Below are 22,197 nucleotides of genomic sequence, written 5' to 3'. Positions count from 1 at the left end.
AACATGGTTGTCACTAATGTATTCCCTCTTGTAACTTATCCAGTTCATTCCTGCGAATCCTCTCTCTCTGCCAGTTTCCCACTGTTCAACTGACTGGGTTCAGCGTATTCCTATTGTAGCTTGATGAGCTCATGTCTGGGAACCCCTGTTGAATATCCCAAGTTGCTAATGGGGACAGGATATGTGGCTCCCTGAGGCCATTGTCCTTGATTGGCCTTTACAGACATGGTGTCTCCATCTTAGTGGGTTGCAATGTGGAGAGTATAGTGATGCAACTTGGGTAGTTATTTAGGTTGGGAGGTCATGTCCCAGTTTTAGTCTGTGCTTTAAAAAAGTTTGTTTTTAAACGTTCAGTTTAGTTTTCCAGCCGATGTATTAAAAATCATAAAAACAAAAAAACTGCGGATGCTGGAAATCCAAAACAAAAACAGAATTACCTGGAAAAACTCAGCAGGTCTGGCAGCATCGGCGGAGAAGAAAAGAGTTGACGTTTCCAGTTCTGTCGAAGGGTCATGAGGACTCGAAACGTCAACTATTAAAAATCATTATTTGGCATAAAGCATGTTTTTGTGACACGATTGAATTTGCCTTCAGCACACATTCTGCATCCCAGATTCTAACCATTCTCTGCATAAAATATTTTTTATCTCACCATTGGCTCTTTTGCCAATCACGTTAAATTGGTGTCCTACGGCTCGCCATCCTTCCACAAATGGGAACAGTTTCTCCCTATCTGTTTCTCTCTCCAGTTACTGTCGTACATACTGAGAATTTCTAGCATTTTCTGTTTTTATTTCAAATTTACAGCATCTGCGATACTTTGCTCATGTATCATTTTTTACGTTATTTTCATGTGAAGATTAATATCTTGTAATTAAAAATAAAATGGTTAAGTGGCACAAATAGTAGAACTCTGTCAAAATTCCTCAATCCACTTAACCTGATAATCCGAGCAAACTTGGTGGAGAGTCACAGGGAAAAGGGCACCGCTGCTTTTCTGCTAGTGGAAAAGGGGTAATGGGGGGGGGGAAAGAGAAAGAATTTAGGTGGAGTTCTCTCATTTGGTGACTGGTGAGCCAGCTACCCAGGAGCAGAAACATTGGCCAAGACAAAAGCTGTATACATCACGAGAGATAATTGATAGTGTTTGCTCTTCAATGGCAAACAAACCAATTTGGGTAAAATCTTAAACACTCCAAATTAGAATCCAGGGTAAAAACACACATTACCTACCTTGTAGGTTCTTCATCCTTCAAATGTAGGCAGGCTCCATACACAAATAGGTTTGCAGATAGGAGATGCTTTGTGACTGGTGTACACAAAGCAACCCCACCCCCGCAGGACATTCTGACTTCATCCACAACCTCCTGCTCTCGGAAGGAAGGCAGTAATATAGAATTCTACACAATCGCTATCAAAGGCCTGACAGAAGGCAGGATTAGTGTTAATATTTGGAGGATTCAGACAGTATCCACAGGGTCTGGTGTCCCCCCCCTAGCAAAAAAAGGAATTTGGGCAGATATGTTTTAGCATCCAACATCACAGGCTAGTTTTAAACTGAAGAAGCAAATTATTGTTGGATATGTTGGAGATGCAGAGGGAATGTGTTTAATTGCTTAAAAAAGACAGTGTCCTTTCCACTGCAGCGGAGTGGGAAAACATGTGAGTACATCAGATATTAACACCTCTTGGACGGACCCTTGCTATTCATGGTTGCCCTTTACTTTGCTTCCCTGCCACCGGTGCCTGTTCTGAAGAAGCTGCCATTGTGTGAGGAAGTAGGGCGTTACACTCTATCCTTCCTCATCTTAAATTACATTGACCTTTCCTCGGAACGAGACACACAAAGCCCTGAAAGACCTTTCACTCTTTACAGGCAGCAGGAGATGACACAGACTAGAAAAATTGAAAAACTCAAAACCACACTATTCCTTTTGCTACACATTGTCCTCGTATCATATTCTGCATTCCCCCCCCATCCTCCCAACACCATGAAAGGAATTACAACTTGGGGGATCAAGGCTGGTGTTTGCTTTCATGAGCTGTACCTGTGCAGACTATACCTACTTTTTAATGCTGATATTTGGAATTTATAGGACAGATTCCATTAGAGCTTTCAAATTTTTATCATAGTGCAAGAGTGTGCCGTTTTAATCTATACATTCCTCACATATAACAGAGTCAGCCACTGAAATAGTACTATATTGCTCTGAGCTAACATTAAATGTATCTGTCCAAACTGGAGTGCATGCTTGCTTCCAGCTTCCCCAAGCACTGCAAATTAGATTTTCACCCTTTCTTTCCCACCCCAGATCTAAAACAGAATGATATCCCAACCCTCCATCACCAGTGCACAGTGGCAGCAGCACGTGTACCACCTACAATGTGCACTGCAACAACTTGCCAAGTCTTTTTCCACAGCAATATCCCAATCTGTAACCTCTACCACCTGGACAGACAAGGCAACAGATGCATGGGAACACCACAACCTGCAAATTCTCCTCCAGGCCAGATAGCATTCAATATATCACTGTTTCTTCATTGCTGTTGGTTTGAAATACTGAATTTGCTCTCTAACAGCACTGCGGCTGTACCTACACCACATGGGCTGCAGCGGTTCACCACCACCTTCTCAAGAACAATTAGAGATGGACAGTAAATGTAAGTCTTGCTTGTGACGTCCACATCCCGTGTATGGATGAAACAAAATCCTTCCTGCATCACTTTTTGAGACTATGAAGAGGCAATGGCAGAATCAGGGCTGGTTGATGTCAGTGCACAGCATGAGAATATAACCAGAAAACAACCAGACAGTCTTACAAGTAAAAGTGAAAAAGGTGGTCAAAATGCAAAGTTTCAAAAGATCTCAGTTATTCCTACTTGATGAAACTGCTGATTAAAGCAAAGCGCTTTATCGCAATGATATTACTCTTTTGGAGTGCCAGTACTGCACAAGACAATAGGGAGATTCCCTCCCTGCTACCCAGAAGGTAAGACTAAATCCTTTACCCAGGAACTCAATTATAATGAGTATACAGAGCATACTGAGGTGCCCCTAATCAGCATTAAGGAAACAAAGAGAAAAGATGCATACATTATATCACTTTGTTTTATCAAAGTAACTCCATTACTTACTTTCTGTTAGAGGGATGGAGATAATTACACCATTGCCTGTGCCCACCCACAGGCGGTTGCAGGATACCATGAGAGCTGTGATTCGCACAAAAGAGAAACCAAGTTTCCCAGTACCTTAAAAACAAACACCAAATAAAAGTAATTTCAAACACTTAATAAACATATCAAGTCAGAGTCATTATGGCACAGAAGAGGGCCATTCAGTCCATTGAGTCCATGCCAGCTTTCTGTGGAGCAATCCAGTCAGTCCAAGTAAATATAGCTACTCTGGAGAAGACTAGAATCTGTTACCTCCTCTCTCCAAATACAGCAAATTATAAAGCACAGTGTCTAAAAGATACAGGCCATTCCCTATTCGAGAAGACAGCATCCTCTTCTGTCCCACTCTGAACACATCAGATGGGATACTCATCTAGGATCAAATGATACCCATCTCCAGCTCACTGATGGTCTGAAGACCCCAAAATGGCAGGTCTCTCTGTAGGAGGAATACCCCACAGTTTAAATGTTCCTCCATAGTTCACCGCCTTTAATAGGAGGGTTTACTCATTTTAAAAATTACACATCCTCATTCAACATTTGGCTTCTACTTAAAATTTAGAGATTAATCAGGTCTGAACTCACTCTTGGGAACACCTTCCCCGTCTGTATACTCTTCATTGTATGTAGTAAAACATCAAGTTAAAGGCGGCAGGTGAACGTGTGCCCCAAAGTTACTGAGATCTGCAGCCTAAAATAACTACATCTCACTCCATAACACAAGTTCAACCAGTCGCTCTACAGGCTTTAATCACCTGTTATTGAAAATAATAACCCTTGGATTAGCTAAATAAACATACAAGCAGCTAGCTAGATTAATTTTTGAGGGCATATACACAGGTGTGATTATAAAGATATAAACCAAAGGGGTTTACAGCACAGAGGGACATTCAGTTCTCTATTTGAGCTCTCTTCCAAACTAACCCAAAACTAGCCTATTGACCACTCTGCTCTCACCCCATGACCTCAGACCTTTCTCTATTTCACCATTCTATTCTCACTTCCTTTCAACAGCACAAAGGTCTCTGCCTCATCCCCTCTTGGAGGCGAAGTATTCCACAATCCAACAATTTCTGTATAAAAAATGTCCCCCAATCCTTCTTATTCTCAATGACAATTTTATAATGATGGCAGTGCATCACCAATTGAAGGGGATGGTATTTTCTTACTCATTAGCAAAACCTTTCATTTTAAAAACCTCTATAAATGTAGGTTCTTTCTTTCTATTAAATTTCTCTGAACCAGGGAAAATAAGTACAGTACCTCGAGTCTCCCTTTTCATATTGCTGAAAAAAAGACATTTTTTGTCTTGCAGTCATCAGGACAATTTGCAAAAAATACTAGTGTCAGGCGAGACAACATATGAGAGGAGAGTGCTGATTGGTGATTGGTTGGCAAGTGGACTCTGATTGGTGCTGGTGCATTCTCCATGGCAACCCCTCTACCAATTAGAGTCCACTTGCCAGCTAATCAGCACTCTCAGAGTATAAATATGTTGCTTCCCCTGATATTGGTTATTTATTGCGAATTGTCCTGACGAGTGCAAGACAAAAGGTTTCGACAAAAACTGTCTCTTTTTCTGCAATAGTTAAGTTCTGCACTACCAAACCAGTATCTCTCCTTTCAACTAAAAACAGAAAATTCTGGAAATATACGGCAGGTCAGTAAGCATCGATAAAGATCTGAAGAAGAGCGTGATCTCTATGTTATAACCTGCCTTCCCTCTTTACAAATGCCACATGATCCAGTGTGTATTTTCAGCATTTACAATTTTCCAGTTTATTTTAGGATAACTTCCCACGCTTGACTGTAATCTATGTTTTTCAAATATCTGCACTTGCACTTCGAGAAATTATATACATGAGTCCTCAGATCTTGCTGTTCCTCCATACTCATGTCTTTCCATGGAGTCTATAATCCATTCTTTGTTTTTCCTCACTAAGTGCAGAACTCACCCCTTCTCTGAAATGAACTGCATCTTCCAGCTCTCTGCTAACACGGTGATATTTTCCTGAACGTCTATCCAGTTCGATAAACCCGCTACTTTTAACCTATTCCAAATGATCTATGTATACAGGAAACAAAGGAGTGAGTTGAATGTCCTGTAGTCAAGGGATACCAACTGTTGCTTTGGGGAGAGATGTAGAAAACTGAAAAAAGATGCTTTTACTTAAAATTTAGAGGTTTTTTTTTTTACAGTTCAAATTGGTCAAACAGGATAACACCAAATCATACATAAAAGGTACAAAACATGGAATAGCCATAGTGATCACCCACCTAACATTTTGCTGACATATGGTTCAATGTCTACATCTTGTAGGTGCTGGTAGGTATGTACATGGTAAAGGCGAAGGGTAGAGTCTAGACGGATGGAAACCCACACCCCATCTCCTATCCAAGCCAACTGTCTCACCTGGCTTTCCTTTCTTGGGTGGGCATCAAAGGATTTCTGGGGAAACAGAAGTAGAAAAGAATATTGCTAAATTGCAACAAAATTACCAACTCCAGAACTGTGAGAATTCAGATTGAGACCACTAGCACTGGAGCAGCTACAATCATTACATGCTTCTGCATGTGCACTTTAACAAAATAACCAAAATTGGTCCTTAATTCTTCCCTTTCCAAGATTTTCCCAATTGTTTGATGTTCTGCTCAGGTACTTCTTTTCAAAGACGAAGGCTGGAGACTGGATAAAAGGGTAGATCCTGCCTGCTGAGCTCCCGACTGAAAAAATCGTCTTCTTCATCAATCATTATCTGGCCTCCCACCAGAGGGTGAAATTTCACCCATCTCAGTGATTTATGCTTTGGGGTGACAGGGAAGAAGAAAAGGGAAGAGAAACAGGTAGCATAGATAAACATGGAATGGGCAACTTCTGACATGATTCAAACCCTTTAGCCTAGCAGATTGACTGGAGAGCGTAGAGCATTTTGTGACAAGGTGAATCGCTAGCTGCAGCAGCTAGTTTAGATATCAAGGCAGAGCCAGTCAGGGCAAAGAGTGAGCAATTGCCTATCCCTACCAATTACTACATAGGGCAACAGAGAATCAAAGTCAGCAGATTCTTGGTCTAGTTAGTCTAAAAATGAAATGTGAAGACTTCTCAATCATTTATACCCAGTATAAAGTATTGAATAGAGTATTCAATTACTTCCAATGAAACTGTAGCATGTGCTCAATCCCATTGTACCTTGTGTGCCATGTTTATAACAACAGGTAAGTATGGTGACAATGGGAAACTGCATGTATGAAATCTAGCCAAATGCAGTTGCTTTAACATGAAACACGCCTTTGACAGTCCGTCTGGTATCTGGCCTGATGCTAGAGATTCTGCTCAGGCCTGAGTGTTATATATACATTGCTGGCTTGTATGTAACCGGGTCCTAAATTGGGACCTGACCAAATGTCAAGTCATCAGTGCAAACTGCTTATTCTTGCCTCTGTTAGAGGGGGTGGTAGCAGTGATAGCAGTGTAGGACTGTCAGGAGAAAACTTGAAGAAAGAGGCCATTAAATACCCAGAAAAGCGAATCAGACTCAGAATAAACGGCTGCAGATGGAGCTGCAGTTTAGTCTTTTGATGGATAACTTTTTCACTTTGCCATAGGTTAATAATCTTGTTTTTGCTTCAGGGGGCCTGTAATTTGAGCCTATGAAAGGTTACAAGGTAGCAAATTTCACTTAGTATTTTAATTGCAAGATAATTCAACCCATTTTAGCAGGGTTATTTGAGTTCAGAGCTTTGCAGGTTGTTACCTCAATTTTCATGGCCTTTGGTTGTACTACATAGATTTTATTCTTGTAACCACACCATACTTTATCATGCACAACAGTCATACAGCGAATGGAGTGATGGGGCCGCCCAAAGTCCAGAAGGTGATAGTTAGTGAGGTCCCACTGGCCATCTAAGGAATAAACAAACAGGCTATATAAAAATACAACTATCCATTTACAATGTTAAAGCAAACAGACCATCCATAATACAGCCTCTGCCGTATTATTTTTTAAATTATCTTGGGATATGAGTGTTACTGGCAAGGCCAGCATTTGTTGCCCATCCCTAATGAAGGTAGTGGTGAGCTACCTTCTTGACTACTGGAGTCCATGTGGTGTAGGTTCACCAAGTGCTTTCCTCTATACCAATCTGATACAACTGAGTGCAGAGGGCAACTAAAAGTCACATTTGGCTAGAATCACCACCAGGTAAGGACAGCAGCTTTCCTCCTCCGAAGGGGGATGATACAAAGATTGGAAACGTTGTCAACTGTGATAAGGGTAGTCTTGAACTTCAAAAGAACATAGACATGTTGGTGGACTGGGCAGATGAAGTTTAATGCAGAGAAGTGTGAGGTGATTCATTTTGGCAGGAAGAATATGCAGAGACAGTATAAAGTAAAGGGAGAAAACTTGAGGAAGAATGTGAAGTCATTGGAAAAAGTACAGAGGAGATTCACAAGAATGATTCCAGGGATAAAGGACTGTAGCCATGAGGATAGATTGGAGAGGTTGGGACTGTTTTCCTTGGAGAAAAGAAGGCTGAGAGGAGATTTGATAGAAGTATTCAAGATCCTGAGGGGTACGAACAGGGTAAATAGTGAGAAACTGTTCCCACTCAAGGGAGCATCAAGAACTAGAGGGCACAAAATCAAAATAGTTGGTAAAAAGAGTAAAAGTAAGGAAAAATCTTTTCACCCAGATGGTGGTTGGAGTCCAGAACGAACTTAGAGAGTGGAGGAGATGGGTTCGATTGAGGTATTCAAAAGGGAATTGGATTGTTACCTGAAAAGAAAGAATGTGCAGGGTTGCAGGGATAAGGCAGGGGAGTGGGGCTAGGTAGAATGCTCTTTCAGGGAGTCAGTACAGACTCGATAGGCCGAATGGTTTCCTTCTGCATTGTAAAGATACTGTGATTCTATGAAGGGCATTAGTAAATCAGATCATTTTTTTTTGCAATAATCCAGTAATTATTATTAAATGAGACTAGCATTTTATTCCAGGTTTATGAATTAATAGAATTTAAATTGGGCAGTTGCCATAGAGGAACTTGAACTCGTGTCTCTGGAACAATAATCCAGGCCTCTGGATCACTGGTAATTACTGGGCCACGATGCTACTGCCCTTTACCTAGCTCTTCTTGTCCCAACACTCCCCCCGCCACCCCTTAAACCGGCTTATATTTCACCCCTTTCCTATTTTTACATAATTCTGTTGAAGGGTCATGAGCACTCGAAACGTCAACTGTGCTCTTCGCCACCGATGCTGCCAGATCTGCTGAGTTTTTCCAGGTATTTTTGTTTTGGATTTCCAGCATCCACAATTCTTTGCTTTTATCAATCTTTTGATAACGCTTTTAAATCTAAAATACAACTTGTGGTACTTGACTCTCTCATCATTAATCCCACTATTCGTTACAGTCAGAAACTAATATCAGACTGTTCAGGGTTCCAGCATCAAAGACCTTTCTTCTGAGATTCAAGAGCTGCTTCTGCTAATGTCCAATGGGGAACAGGTGTGGAAGAAAATGTAAACTGGGGATTGGAATGATAGAAGGCTAATGTGATACCAGGGATAAATGCTGCTATCATTACAGAACTGTGGCTGTGGCTATACATCGTCTCAGATCAGGTTTAACATTAAATAGTTCTAACATACGAGAACATATCTCATGGAGATGTTTAAAATAGGATGGAATACACATTAACCTTTAGAAATCTTTATAGTAATCCAGAAATCTGCACAAATGATCCAAGAGACATGAGTTCAAATTCTGCAACAGCAGCTTAGGAGTTTAAGTTCAATTAAATAAATCTAGAATAAGTTAGTCTCAGTAATGGCGACCATGAAGAAACTGGATTGTCGTAAAAACTTACCTGGTTCACTAATATTCCTCAGGGAAGGCAATTTGCTGTCCTTATCTCGATTGGTCCATGTGACTCCAGACCCATAGAATTGCCTTACTAATGCAACTCTTAACTGCCCTCTGAAATGGCCCAGCAAGCCACTTAGTTACATTCAAAAGGGCTGCTCACCACCATCAAGGGCAATTAGGGATGGGCAATAAATGCTGTACTTGCCAGTGACGCCCACATCCCAAGGATGAGTAAAAATTGCAGGATCCATCATCAATGTAAAAGCTTTTAAGTGTAAGCATATTTTCAATACGGATGGAGGAGAATTGACTGTAATTCCAGGTTTCAAAATGGGTCATTAAAATATCCTTAAAGCATAACTGTATAGTATAGTTCTGTGGTAACATCACACGGAGGCCTCATCCTCAAGCGGAAAAATAATCCATCTGATGAATTGCTCCAGAATTTCACCGGTTCTTAGCCAAGATTGGAGCTTTGTGCAGCTCAACAGGCAAGCAAAGAATCGAGCAAACAATCACATATCTCAATGTTTCCAGGTTCCGTCTATATGTTTATGTATACTGCATTAAAAATCTTGCATGTACACAGATTTACAGTCCAGTTTTTCCATTAAGAATTCCTGTGCCTCTGCTGAAAATGGAAATTTCCCTGTACAAATGTGTCACACTGCAATTATGTCCTCCTGCCAGGAGAAGCATTGCAAGCAAGGACTTAAGACCCAGAGTCGCGTTCTGGTGAACTGGTGGTCATAACTGGCAGTAACTACACCAAAACATGAAATCACAACGCAGACCTCAAGTCATATATTCTGATTTTTTTAAAAAAAAAAAAATATTGCCATTATATATATTCCTATGCCCACCTTTATATAATGGAAACTGCCCATGTAAACTTGTCACACTGTAATTACACACCCTGAAATCAGCAAAAAGCACAGAATTGGGTTTAATTTTGGGGTCTTCCCAGGAACACTTTTACCTTTATGAATTAGGTACAGTATAGTGAAATCTTAAACTCATTCTCTATAAATTCATTTAAAATTTCATCAAACCTAACAGGGTCTTGGGTGGCGGGGGGGAGGCAGCAGTGAATCTTTGACCTCAGTGTATGGTTTAGTACTAATATTTTCTCACTGAGAACAGAACAATGCAGTTAACAATATAGTGGCTTACCTACTCCTCGATGAAAGATTGCCAAGGTCCCATCAGCTAATGCTACTAATACTCTTCCTTTTAAATGTCTGGCAAAAGAGAAACTAGATGTAAGTAACAGAAAGGCTTATTAATAATATTTGACGAACACAGTCAAAGATTCTCCTTGCAGCAATGATTTTCCTGTGTTATATCCCAGAAAGCCAGGTTGTGAACAATAGAACTAGACCTAATTTTTATATGCTTTTATAAGCATTTGTTTACAGAGTTACACATTGCAAACATGCACCTCCTCTCCCAACCACCACAGTTTATTTCTGTTTCTTTTTATAAGGACACAAGTGAATCCTTAGTTAATGCCCATTACCTGCATACAATTCAATACAGCTAATATCCTGTATGATATAGCCTCACTTAGTCCAGGATGTTGTCTATTGATGGCATGGGGCATTGTGTATGTAAGTGGAAGGATGCTGACCCAACGCCCAGTGGGAAATTCAATGGGAGCTGGGTAGCATCAAATCATGATCACTGGTTTCCTTTTGTGTATTTACTTCTCCATTATTTTCAGAAACAGAACCCATTAAAAAAATGGCGTCAACTTGGTGTGGTTACTTGTAGAAGCTATTTGATAAACAAATTAAACAGGGCTGGTGTCATCAGCGTATATATGAAAACTAACAATGTGCCTTTAGATGATGTCGCAGAGGGGCAGCGTGAAGATAAGAAATAGGATGGGGCCAAGGATAGATCCTTAGGGGATACCAGAGGTAACATTGAGGGAGCTGGAAGAGAAGCCATTTGCAAGTGATTTTCTGGCTACAATTAGATAATAAAAAATGGAACGAGGTGAGAGCAGTCCCACCCAGCTGGACAATACTGGAGAGGGGTTGGACTAGGGCGGTGGGATCAAATGTGTCAAAGGCTGCAGACAGATCAAGAAAGACAAGAGGGGATAGTCACAGTCACACAGGATGTCATTTCTGACATTGATAGGAGCCATTTTGATACTGTTGCAGGGCAGAAACCTTATTGGGGGAGGATTCAAATATGGAGTTCCAGGCAAGGTGGGGACAGATTAGGGTGGTGATGACATGTTCAAGGACATTGTTTTTATTCCAGACTCCTTTTCATCTCCAAATGATGAAAGGTTATTGACCTGAAACGTTACCTCTGTTTCTCTCTACAGATGCTGCCCGGCCTGCTGAGCATTTCCAATGTTTTTCTTGTTTTTATTTCAGATTTCCGGCATCTGTATTATTTTGTTTTTGAAAGGGAGGATGGAGATGAGATGGTAGTTTGCAAGGATGGTGAAGTCAAATGTTGATTTTTTGAGGAAAGGGATAATGATGGCAGATTTGAAGGAGAGGGGGACAACAGCATAAGAGAGAGAACTGTTAACAATATCAGCTAACATGGGGGCTAGGAGGGGAAGTTGGGCGATCAGCAGTTTAGTAGGAATAAGATCGAGGGAACAGGAGACGGGTCTCACGGACAAGTTGAGCTCAGAGAGATGAAGAGGGGTGATAGGAGAGAAACTAAAGAAAGATACAAGTTTAGGACTAAAGTAGACGGATATTTTAAAGGAAGTTTGGCCAGGTGGGCTAATGGAAGGCAGGAGCATGGCTGAAGCTGCTGACTGGATTATCTCAATCTTAGTGATGAAGTCCATATGCTCCTTGCGCTTGTTGTTGGAGGTAAGGGTGGAGGGGACAGGGGAGAGTGGTTTAAAAAAATGGCTTGTAGTAGAGATAAGAAGCCTAGGGCTATCTTTGCATTCCAGGATGATCCTGGAATATTGAGCAGATTTAGCAGATGCGAGAAGGACCTGATAATGTTTTTAGTGGTCCAGTCAGGTCTGGTGGTGAATGGCTAAACCAGCTTTCCACATATCCTTTCAAGTCTCCCTTACTTGGATTTAAGGGAGTATAGGCGTGGGGGCAACACCAGGGAAAATGGCCAAGGTGAGAGAGAATAATGGTTTTATTGGGGACTAGGACATTAAAAATGGAGCTGAAGGTGTAGTTGATTAAATCAGTAGCTGCAGAAATGTGAACAGAGGCCCAAAGGCCAAAGACTAGATAGCTGGGATTTTGAAAATGCAGATATAAGTGAACAGTAAGTGATTGAGAGATAGTTGCTTTTGTTAAAGTATTAACCAGCATGTCCGATAACTAGTTAATACAGTTAAATTAATATGTCAAAAATGTTTACAACTTACACGATACTAAGAATAGAGTCCTTCAGTTTAATGGAGTGCAGACATTTCTTCCACTGAGCAACTGAGGAATGGACATACAAACTGCAAGAAAACAATAAAAATCTCACTGTCTCTTCACAATTCACACTTAAAAAAAATAAAAGCATAAGACAAGTTAGAGATGAGAAAAAAACAATTCAGTCTACCAAACCCCGCCCTCTGGTACATTAACTGTATTTTGAATAGTTATATTGCTTTCGCATCTACCTGTAGCTGATTCTAAACATCTCTCAGACACAGTAAAAAGGCTAATGCAGAACAGATTCTAGAAATAATAGTGTCAAAATAACAAACACAATTTAAGAAGCACAGTACCAGTGTTTTAGAAGATGACAGCAATGATGCAGCAGCTGATTTCCTATACCAATGGCATCAAAAGGGGAGGCCAGGGTCTTAGAGGGGTTGCCACTGCCAACATTAACTGTATGATTGCAATTCTGCTACTTTACCATTTCTAGAAAACTTAAAAAAACAAATACCCCTGTTTAATATTAATTCATCAAACCACAATGGATCTGATCTGTGTATTTCTTGCTTAAGCTTATTTTTTGTGCTCAAAGCAAAAACCACCACTGAGGAACAGGTAACTTCTCAAGCACACCACAATCTAGATGCAATGCAAAGTACTCTCTATGCACAGGAAACACAGGTACCTGCAATGTTCATTTGGAAAAGATTTGCAGGGAGGGTCAGTGGGGGTTGTTCCTTTAATGTAAAAAGCTGGGGTGAGTGGCAACATCAATGGGAGCACATTTTGGGTACCAAGAAATCACAAACTGTGATGGGGTTTTTCCATCCCCTTGCCCAGAAAGCAACAACCTATGCTCCTTCTTTAAGAGTCCTGTTGTTACACAGCACTAAACTTCCCCTAAGTGAAACCCACTTTCATCCACTGACTGCCAGTGGTCTGTCTGAGGCATGACAGGCCAGGGACATGAGGACACTCAGCCTGGGGTGCCCAACCTTGCCCCTTCCATGGTAGTGGGGAGTAGAGTTTCGAACCTCACAAATGGAAATACCTGTTGGAAGGGTTAGATCCAGCATATTCAGATCCAGACCTAATATGAAATGCTTTCATCAACACTCCTGCTGCATTTTCAGCCCATCACCGCAGAAGAATGAATAACACTCATATTCCACACTCTCTCTTTACTGCACCCAAGTCTGAAATGCTGGTGAGAGCTTTTCTCTTTCCAATTTTATACATAATTTTTGGATGAATGACAGAATAAAGGCAAGGTACACCTGCATCAGTGGTCATGACCATTCCAATTTTAAGATCTAGAATTGCCAGAAAAAAACTTAGGTTCAGGAGCAGGACAGGAAGCTCCGGAGTCAAGCTTCCTCTTCTCTGTGCCAACCACATCACTTTATCAACCTCAGGTAAATACCTACGAATGCACAAGTATTTTCGGCAACTGGCTAGAGAGAAATTGCCAATTTGTGCACAATAAAACATGGTTTTGTGCTCTAGGCTCTCACCCACAGAACTGCTTTGTTAGGCTGAACCTATTTTCACATGGGACCTTTACAACTGGTTTTCCTCCCATCAGTCTGGACTGGATTCAAACTGAGGTCATGATAGAAAATGATCGATCCCGCGGTCTCCCTTGCCGTAAAGTGAAAATATAATGCTACATATGCACTAACAGTCATCTTATGACCATAACTCACCAACCGCTCTGTGCCCCAAGCCACATAGTTGGCAAAACACTACTCATTTTCTCTGCTTCCTCACGCATCAGGTCTTGATCCAGTGGAAGTGCAGATACACCATCTTTATACAGGTCAGATTCCCTGCAGAATAGAAGCAAAAGCTGGCAACTAGGCTCAGAATTGAGGATTCTCTTGTAACACTCACCCCCTGATAGGAATATACAATATAGCAGAGTAAAACTGACACTTCTTTAGTTGCTGCTTGTTCTTAGTGAAAGCAAGATTGGCCCTCAGTTCCACTGCCTAAACCAAGTCCAAGAGTCTCTTGCGTGAGGAAATACAGATCAGAGCTGCATCCCATCACTGGAGCTCCAATACACCGCACCAACAGGCATCAGTCTAAAACAATACAGTATGCAATGAAAAATAACCAAGATGTGGATGATAAATTCAACTGAAATAAATCCCTGACCAAATATGCTCTCCAATTGGATAACCTGATGAACTACGATGGAAGGAGACTCATGTGGAGCATAAACCCCGGTATGAACAGATCACGGAAACCCCTAAACCCTGACACATGAGGTTACGACGGTTCGATTGAGTGCATTTGTTGTGCAAAAACCATTATTTGTTTTCAAGCTATAACAAGAGTGAAACTTTTGGAAAGGGAGGAGTGAGGCTTCAAGAGAAAAGAAAGATCAGTGGTATATTTCTAGTGCAAAGTGCACTCTCCACTCCATTGGTGCACAAACAGCCTGGGTCTCGACCATCAAAAATTGACGGACAAGTCCTCCAGGCCAATAAGCTACTGTTGCGCAGCTACTGAAAGAGAATTTTCCAAAGCAGTTACATATGCAATGGAGGCCACTGGAACTCAAAGCACATCACCCATAGATTTCCCACAAGTAACACATTACTTGTCAATATGTTTGAAGTTAGGTTAGGAAAGGGAAATGTATTTAATAGAGGACAACGTTATGTTCTGTGCATTTGGCAATAAAGGTCAAAAAAATTTAATATGTGTTACAGTCTCAATTAGAATTCCATGTACTGACTCTACATACCGTCTGTTAAATGTCTGTGTACTGTCTGAAGAGCTCTGCACTCCCAGAGGGTCTGTAAAAACATGTTCTGTGTATGCTCCAGATTGACTGACATCAGTTGAATCATCATCTGATAGTGGAAGGTTTAGATTGGATTCTGTTGCTTCTGTGGCCTCTTCTGCTGCAAGCAAACTTCCATCAGGGCTGACACTTACAGCACCAATTTCCCCTGCAACAAGGTACAGCTATTATGGCAGCGATCCTTTTAACAGGCCAGAGAGCAGATGGACTCAGTTGTCTCTTGTTTCTGAACCGTCTGCCCAACATACTGGCAGTAGGTCACTGCTCTGAATGCACAAAGATTTAAAAACATCCAATCAAACCATTTAAACTGCTTTCAGAGACAGGCGCATTGTTTTATGTTTCACATTTCAGTACTTACTTACAGTTAACTCTCCAGATTAGAAACACTGCATGAATACTCACACTAGGCTCCAATTTAAAAGGAATTTAAGATTCAAACAGTGTGCAGATTTGTAGTTTCACAGCAGCAGCCTGATTATTAGCATTACAATGATGGTGGCCTGTGGCAAGGAAAAGCTCCAGCTAAAGACCGTGTTTACTTTATATTCCCAGGGTTTATAATAGATCTGATCTTAATAATCATGTATTTTCCATCCTTCACATCCTCACCAACTTCCAAGGGACTGAAGCACCACCAGTGTGATCATGCTGATTTTTATCATTGGTTAAAACACATACAGCTCACACAGCAACGTTTTCCCACAGAATTTCTACAGTATCTGTCAGCCGTGGCTCAATTGAGAACATTCTCGCCTCAGGTCAGTACAATGGTATAAATGTAAACCACTGAAATGTAAACCACCGTTAATCCTCAAAACGTAAAATGATATCATTACAGGATGGAAAATTTTGGTCATCACATAAATCTATTTAACTGCATACCTGGCTCTCCTTCAAGGATGGGTGAGGAACTGACAGGAGTGCGTGTGCTTGGAGGGACAGCACCACCTTCTGTGGTGCAACCAACAACCGTAATCCCCCCCAACAGATTGTCACTTCCGGCTGAACTGTTACTGGCGACACTCCCTGCTAAAGAGGCACATTCTGCCTGGCTTCCCTCAGCATCCATTGGAATCTCTTCCCCAGCAGGATAGTCTGTCTCTCGAGCACCTATAAGGTATTGATGGGGCGATTTATTACAAGTAATCTTCAAACTGATCATGCCGTTCAATATCATGCTTAAAAGCTTACATCTCACGCAGCTACATGTGTTTCCACAGAACTTCTACAATTTCTGTCAGGACGTGGTTCAGTCTGTAGCATCCTCATCTTAGCCTCAAATGGTCCTGGGTTCAAGTCCCACCTAGAGGCTTGAGCACATCGTCCAGGTCAACACTCCCAGTACAGGACTGAGGGAGAACTGCACTGTCAGAGGTGCCATCTTTTGGATGAGGTGTTAAACTAGGGACCTATCCACCCTCTGTTAACCAGAAAAAGAATGTTGGGTGGTGCCTGTGGTTCTGACAAGGTGAGATTCTGGTTCGAGGAATGTTGGCAACAAGATATACAAGCATTGGCAAGTAGTTTTCCATCCAGACACAGAGGAAAGGAAAAAATGATTTCAAGAGAGAAAGTCACCCTAGGGCATACAGTGCTGCATCCTCCTTCCCCAGGCATACAACGTCACCCCACCCTTGCCTACTTGCATTCTCCCCACCCTTACCAACCTCTGCCTCTGGGCAAGCAGTACCACCTTGCAAAGAGCCACTTCCCAACAGCAGACGGTTTCAGATAACCAACAGCAGAGGTCCGGGAGCAAGTCCACTCGCCCTCTCAAAAAGGGAAGAAAACTAAAATAAATCCAAGTACCATATGCAACCTTCCCCCTTCCCAATAGCTGCCTGTAAACAATAAGACCCAGAAGCAGGCATTTCAGTTCCCATTCCAGTATCTACCACGGAGAACAGCGGGGAGTTCTCCCCGGTGTCCTGGGTCAATATTTATCTTTTAACAAACTTCGATTAAACAGATTATCTAGTCATTTATCTCACTGATGTTTGTGGAACTCTTTTGTGTCAAATTGGCTGCCAAGGAACAAGTTACTCATGTGACACTGTGACTAACTCTACACCAAGAGTGGATAGGAGTAATACAGTTTGGTCCTAACCATTACAAATTTACATTTTTATAAAGCAAACAGACAACAACATTTCATAGGGCATTTCCAGACAAGGAAAAGGACAAACTGTAAAGTCCCATCTTACCATGATCCATGCAACTTTTCTTTAGGTGAGAAGTATTCTTATTCCTGGCAACTAATAGGAACAGCTGAGCTTCAGAGAACACCCCTCCCTTCCTATAACTCAATAAACATTTTACCAAGATAAGCCTCCAAGTGAGAGGGGAAAAGAGAGAGGGGCAAAAGGAGACAACAAGAGCTTGAGGGGAGAGTATAATTACAAACTTTAGTCTAATAAGCCTTCAATTATGAGCTTAACATTTAAAATCACAGCTCCTGAATCAATATAGAATCCTGCAAATGTTTTAAGCAAGCCAAAAAAATACAAATCTTAGAGTCACCTACAAGTTATGTCTGTTTAAAAAGTCAACCAACACAATTCTTGGCACGTGCAAAATGAACTCACCTGGTACACTGGCAAGGCAAAGGATGTGTGAGTTGCAGACAAAGAAACTGTCCAAGATCTTAGCAGGCTGGTTGGCATCTATCACCACCACCTTGCCAGTAGAATGTGTGCTTGTACAAATCCAAACTAGGCTGGACAGCTCCTCCTGATGCCTCAGCTCCTTCTCCTGTTCCTGCATGATTTTAATAAGCAAACTTATTCCAGCTCACAACCTGCCATATTTCAAGCAATAAATGTAAAGCAGCGAAATATTGCATTTTATTTTGTAAATGTTACAATGAGAATCTGTTAGGCCCAAACCATTGGGTCTGAATCAGGTAATCACTTAAAGCAACAGTAATCATGTTGACCAGAAAAAGAATCTTGGGTTGTGTCTGTGGTTCTGTCAAGGTGAGATTCTAGTCTGAGGAATGTTGGCAACAAGATGTACAAGCATATGCAAGTAGTTTTCCATCCAGAGACAGGGAAAAGGAAAAAGATTTCAAGACAGCAAGTAGTGCTGGGGCATGTAGTGCTGCCTCCTCCTTCCCCAGGCACACAATGTCACCTCCACTCTTGCCTACTTGCATTCTCCTCACCCCTACCAACTCTCGCCTCTGGGCAAGCAGTACCGCCTTGCAAAGAGCCACTTCCCAGCAGTAAGATGGTTTCAGATAACCAATAGCAGAGGTCCGGGAGCAAGTCCATCCGCCCTCTCAAAAAGGAAAGAAAAATAAAATAAATCCAAGTGCCATATGCAACCTTCCCCCTTCCCAATAGCTGCATGTAAACAATAAGCTACCATGGCCCAGAAGTAGGCATTTCAGTTCCCAGTCTGTGCAAAATCAGTTCATCCACAGCTCTTGGGATGTTGCAATTGGTAACTATGTCTCTTGGCTTCTAAGGGTAGGAGGAACAAAAAACAAGAAATTCAGCAGAAGTTCCTGTTCTGGTCATTATCCAATGATTGTTGCTGCTCAGCATACATATGGATGCCAGGCAACGACAAGGTGAAGCTCAGCCATGATGCCCTGTATGGCCAACAATTACATAGGGCTACAGGTTCTACATGACAGTCTAGGTAATGAGACATTGTATTCCAGGAAGAGTCAGCATCTTCAGGAGTCTGGGAGGCACAAGACAAAAGCTAGACAACCACTGTACCTAGTCAAGGCATCTGCTGATATCAACACACAGTGTACTTGGACTGTTGGGCATGGACAAATTGGTATACCAGGGTAACTCATGCTCTGTTCCATTTAGGAACCATGTGACCTCCATCCAGGACATTCTGCAATGAACTAAATGAAATACAAACTCATCTCTTGCTCCATTTGTTTGCAATACAGATTCACAGAATTGTTTTAGCCTGCCGTGTCTATGCCGACTCTCCTTAAGAGCAATTTACCTCCTGCCATTTGCCTATCTTCTCCCCATAGCCCTGCACATTCTTCCTTTTCAGATAACAAGTCAATTCCCTCTTGAATACCTTCAGCAGGCAATGCATTCCAGACCCTAATCACTCGCTGTGCGAAAAAGCTTTTCAAGTTGCCATCGCTTCTTTAGCCAATTACCTTAAATCTGTGATCTCTTGTATTCGATCCTTCCACCAATGGGAACGTTTTTTCCTTATCCATCCAGGCCCCTTATGATTTTGGACACTTCTAACAAATCTCCTTGCAACCTTCTCTTCTCCAAGGAAAACAGTCCCAACTTCTCCAACCTACCTTCGTAACTGAAGTTCTTCAAGCCCTGGGACCATTCTCATGAATCTTTTCTGCACTCTCTCTGAAGATGCCTTCACATCTTTCCTGAAATGCAGCACCCAGGACACAATACTCTGTTGTCAAAGATCAGTAAAAGAGGCTAGTGAATGGATGAAGAATGAAATCATACTTCCCTTCTTGTCCACTCGTCCTGAGTTGGGTAATGGAAAGAAATGAACTGTTCTACACACAGTTGTCTTTAATCTTTCAAAATCTCACAGGGTCAGAATCACAGAATTGTTATAGCGTAGAAGGATGCCATTCAGCCCATCGTGTCTGTGGTGGCTCTCTGTAGGAGCAAGTTGCCTAGTGCCACTCCCCCACCTTTCCCTTGTAGCCCTGCACATACTTCATTTTCCGATAACAATCCAATTCCCCCTTGAATGCTTCAATTGAATCTGCCTCCACCACACTCTCAAGCACTGCATTCCAGATCCTAACCACTCGCTGCATGAAAAAGTTTGCCCTCATGTCATCATTGCTTCTTTTGCCAACTATCTTGAATCTGTGCTTTCTTGTTCTTGGTCCTTCCACCAGCTTTGCCCTATCTACTCTGTCCAGACCCCTCATGAAATCTCGAGTCAAGGCAATTTAAAATACGTACATTTAAAATAATTCAAGCTGTAAAGAACTTGAAAATGCTAAAACTTTCAAGCGTAATTTTTAAAATGATTAAATACGTACTTTAAGCTCTAGCTCCAGCCGGTCCAAACTGCTCTGAGATCCTCTCCGCTGCTTATTACTTTCTGGTTCAGAGCCGGACATGTCATTGTAAAACACACTAGCACCAAAGATGGAACCACCATCACGGGTTTTTCCACCAGACAAGTTAACGCCCACTGCACACCATAACTGCAAAACACAAACAAGACGAGACCATGAGTCAAGGTTACTTAATAGGGAGGATGACTTTTTATTGAGAACTCCAAAGGGCCGAGCCCCAGAATGCAGGGCACCACCTAAGGTTGAAAGGAGATCGATAGCCAAGAAGTAATGGTTTTAAGTAATACAAAGTTCAGGTTTCAAAAGCCTGTAGATTAAACTTTGGCATGACTGCCAGCCGCAAACCAATCACGTGTGGAGAATAAACACCAGCACGGACTTGTTGGGCTGAATGGTCTGTTTCTGTGTTGTAAATACTATGTAATTCTGGTTGGACAAAGCACTATTGGAACCTCTCTCGTCTGTGAAAACTGCTCACTATTCCAGGATCATACTGGATTGAAAAGAGAACCCCTGGCTTCCTTTCTCTACGAAGTCATCTTCTTTAATTCAGCTGTCCTGGTTCGTCCATCCTCGCCTCCAACAACATGCAAGGAGCTCATGGATTTCTTTTTCACTAAGTTTGAGACTATACAATCAGCTGCCTCTGCCACTTCACTCCCTTACACTAGCCCATGAGCCAAATTTCCTCCAATGCTACCCCTTGCCCTAGGCCTGAATTTGCATTTTCTCATAGTTTCTCTTCTATCTCCCTTCATGCCCTCTCTAAGCTCATCTTGTGCGAGACCCAAATCCTGCTCCCTCAACCCTATTCCCACTAAACTACAGATCACCCAGTTTTTCTTCTTGGCTCCCATATTAGCTGATGACATTAACAGTTCTTTCTCCTCAGGTACTGCCCTCCTCTCCTTCAAATAGTCCACTATCACCCCTCTCCTCAAAAAACCAACCCCTGAATCCTGCTTCTTTGCAAACTACCTCTCCATCTCCAAATGTCCTTTCCACTCCAAACTCCTTGAATGTGTCAACTCCCAAATCTGTGTCCATCTTTCCCAGAACTCCATGTTCGAGTCCCCCCAATAAGGCTTCACAGTGCCAATACAGCACTTATCAAAGTCACAAATGGCATCCTATGTGACTGTGACAAATGTAAACTACTCCTCCTTGTCTTTTCTGATCCATCTGCAATCTTTGACACAGTTGACCACACCAGCTTCCTCCAACATGTCTCCATGTAACCAGCTGGCTGGGACTGCACCTGCCTGGTTCTGTTCTTACCTATCTAATCACAGTCAAGGAATTACCTAAAATGGCTTCTCTTCACTCTCGCGTACCATTGTCTCTGGTGTTCCCCAAGGATCTATCCTTGGTCCTCTCATATTTCCCATCAACATTTTCCCCTTGGTGACATCATCCAAAAACATGGCCTCAGTCAGCACATATATGCTGATCCTACCCCGCATTACCTCACAAGCAATCAAAAATAAATTTCACATTTTTGCTTTCAAATACTTACACGGCCTCGCCCCTCCTTATCTCTGTAATCTCCTCCAGTCCCATAACTCTCCAAGATAACTGCACTTCCCTAATTGTGGCTTTATGAGCATGCTCAATATTAAATCGCTCAACCATTGCTGACTGTGCCATCAGCTGCCTGGGCCCCAAGCTCTGAAATTCCCTCACTAACTCTGTCTTGTTCTCCTCTAAGAGGCTCCTTAAAATCTACTTCTTTGGCCAAGCTTTGGGTCATTTCCTAATATGGCTCACTGTCATGTTTTGTTTTACCATGTCTCCGTAAAACACCTTGGGAGGTTTTATTACATGAAAGGTGCTATATAAATATAGGTTGTTGTTGCAATTCAAGGATCCAGAATGTTACAGTAATACTTTATGTTTATGTGGGT

General features: G+C 41.8%; 1 protein-coding gene across 2 annotated transcripts in view; it reads right to left on the bottom strand.

Moving 5' to 3' along the window:
* Positions 1–22,197, bottom strand: part of LOC121293722 (C-Jun-amino-terminal kinase-interacting protein 4-like) — a 240,007-nt gene that overhangs the window by 7,799 nt on the left and 210,011 nt on the right. For both annotated transcript variants that reach the window (XM_041216938.1, XM_041216939.1), the window contains exons 17-26: positions 20,255–20,422; positions 17,826–17,997; positions 16,123–16,350; positions 15,178–15,385; positions 14,129–14,251; positions 12,416–12,496; positions 10,216–10,283; positions 6,930–7,078; positions 5,452–5,623; positions 3,136–3,249 (exon numbers count right to left, since the gene is read on the bottom strand). In XM_041216938.1, coding sequence (XP_041072872.1) covers positions 3,136–3,249; positions 5,452–5,623; positions 6,930–7,078; positions 10,216–10,283; positions 12,416–12,496; positions 14,129–14,251; positions 15,178–15,385; positions 16,123–16,350; positions 17,826–17,997; positions 20,255–20,422 — 1,483 coding nt within the window. The remainder of the gene's footprint in view (positions 1–3,135; positions 3,250–5,451; positions 5,624–6,929; positions 7,079–10,215; positions 10,284–12,415; positions 12,497–14,128; positions 14,252–15,177; positions 15,386–16,122; positions 16,351–17,825; positions 17,998–20,254; positions 20,423–22,197) is intronic.

Source organism: Carcharodon carcharias, chromosome 22, assembly GCF_017639515.1.
Source record: "Carcharodon carcharias isolate sCarCar2 chromosome 22, sCarCar2.pri, whole genome shotgun sequence".
NCBI lineage: Eukaryota > Metazoa > Chordata > Chondrichthyes > Lamniformes > Lamnidae > Carcharodon > Carcharodon carcharias.
The sequence above is the reverse complement of the archived record's forward strand: the minus strand, read 5'-3'. Positions and strand labels throughout refer to the sequence as shown.